The sequence below is a fragment of the Penaeus monodon genome, chromosome 22 (genome assembly GCF_015228065.2).
Source record: "Penaeus monodon isolate SGIC_2016 chromosome 22, NSTDA_Pmon_1, whole genome shotgun sequence".
NCBI classification, from domain to species: Eukaryota; Metazoa; Arthropoda; class Malacostraca; order Decapoda; family Penaeidae; genus Penaeus; species Penaeus monodon.
The window spans coordinates 6,650,947-6,651,828 of NC_051407.1; the positions used below are offsets into that span (position 1 = coordinate 6,650,947).

General features: G+C 48.5%; 1 protein-coding gene across 1 annotated transcript in view; it reads left to right on the forward strand.

Annotated features, from left to right (window-relative positions):
- The first annotated feature begins 266 nt into the window (after positions 1-266).
- The window catches only part of LOC119586850, a 1,170-nt gene continuing 554 nt past the window's right edge, over positions 267-882 (forward strand). Inside the window, exons 1-2 of the mRNA XM_037935583.1 lie at positions 267-301; positions 395-882. The exon at positions 395-882 is cut by the window's right edge and continues 11 nt beyond it. Coding sequence (XP_037791511.1) covers positions 290-301; positions 395-882 — 500 coding nt within the window. The 5' untranslated portion in view covers positions 267-289. The remainder of the gene's footprint in view (positions 302-394) is intronic.

Sequence of the window (882 nt, forward strand, 5' to 3'; positions counted from 1 at the left end):
GTTGAAATGGTTCTAGTTATTAGAAATTTTTAAAGTCATTAGCGGATAGCTTGATGGACACCTGCAGTCACTTAGTACCTCTTCTTGCTGAATCACGCTGTCGTCCCCCTTTGAAGACCGGCCAACAGATCAGACCAAGGATTTCGTCTTTATTTACCCTCGGATGAAAGCCGATATTTATATAACGGAGAAAGGAAAAACCGTGTGAAGGCTATCCTGAAGTGTGTCACAGGAGCATGAAGTCAGTATATATACGGCGTCACTCGGGCACGAGATATCGACTTCCAACATGAAACTCCTGGTGAGTAATGCCCATCTCACATTCTTTCAAAGTGTTGCGTAGCATTACATTATCTTATAAATAAGTATGTGAATTAACAAAAACTTTTCTTAGGTTCTAGCACTCGTGGCTGCTGTGTCTGCTGCCCCACAAGGGTATAATCTACCCACGCCCTCTGGCTCGTCTTTTAGTGCTGGGACTTGTGGCGATGGACAAGTGCGGCACGTGGATGGAAGCTGCGTCACGCCTCAGGTGAACAGTCGTGTGTTCCTGTATGATGTGCCGGCAAATGAAGGCGTTGTCAATCAGCCAGACTATATTCCAGAGCCTAAAGTGGAACGCAATATCATTTTCGTGAGACTTCCTGATGGCGCACAGGGACCAGAACCCATCGTCGTACCACCACCACAACAGCAACACGTCGTGTATGTCCTGAATAAGCAGTCTGAACATGACCAACGAGTGATCGAGGTTCCAGCACCGCCACAATCCAACCCCGAAGTGTTCTTCGTGAACTACGCAGAAGGAGAGAACCCGACTCTTCCCAGCGGAGTCGACCTCCAGACGGCGCTGAATTCAGCTTCCCAGGGCGGCGGCCAAGT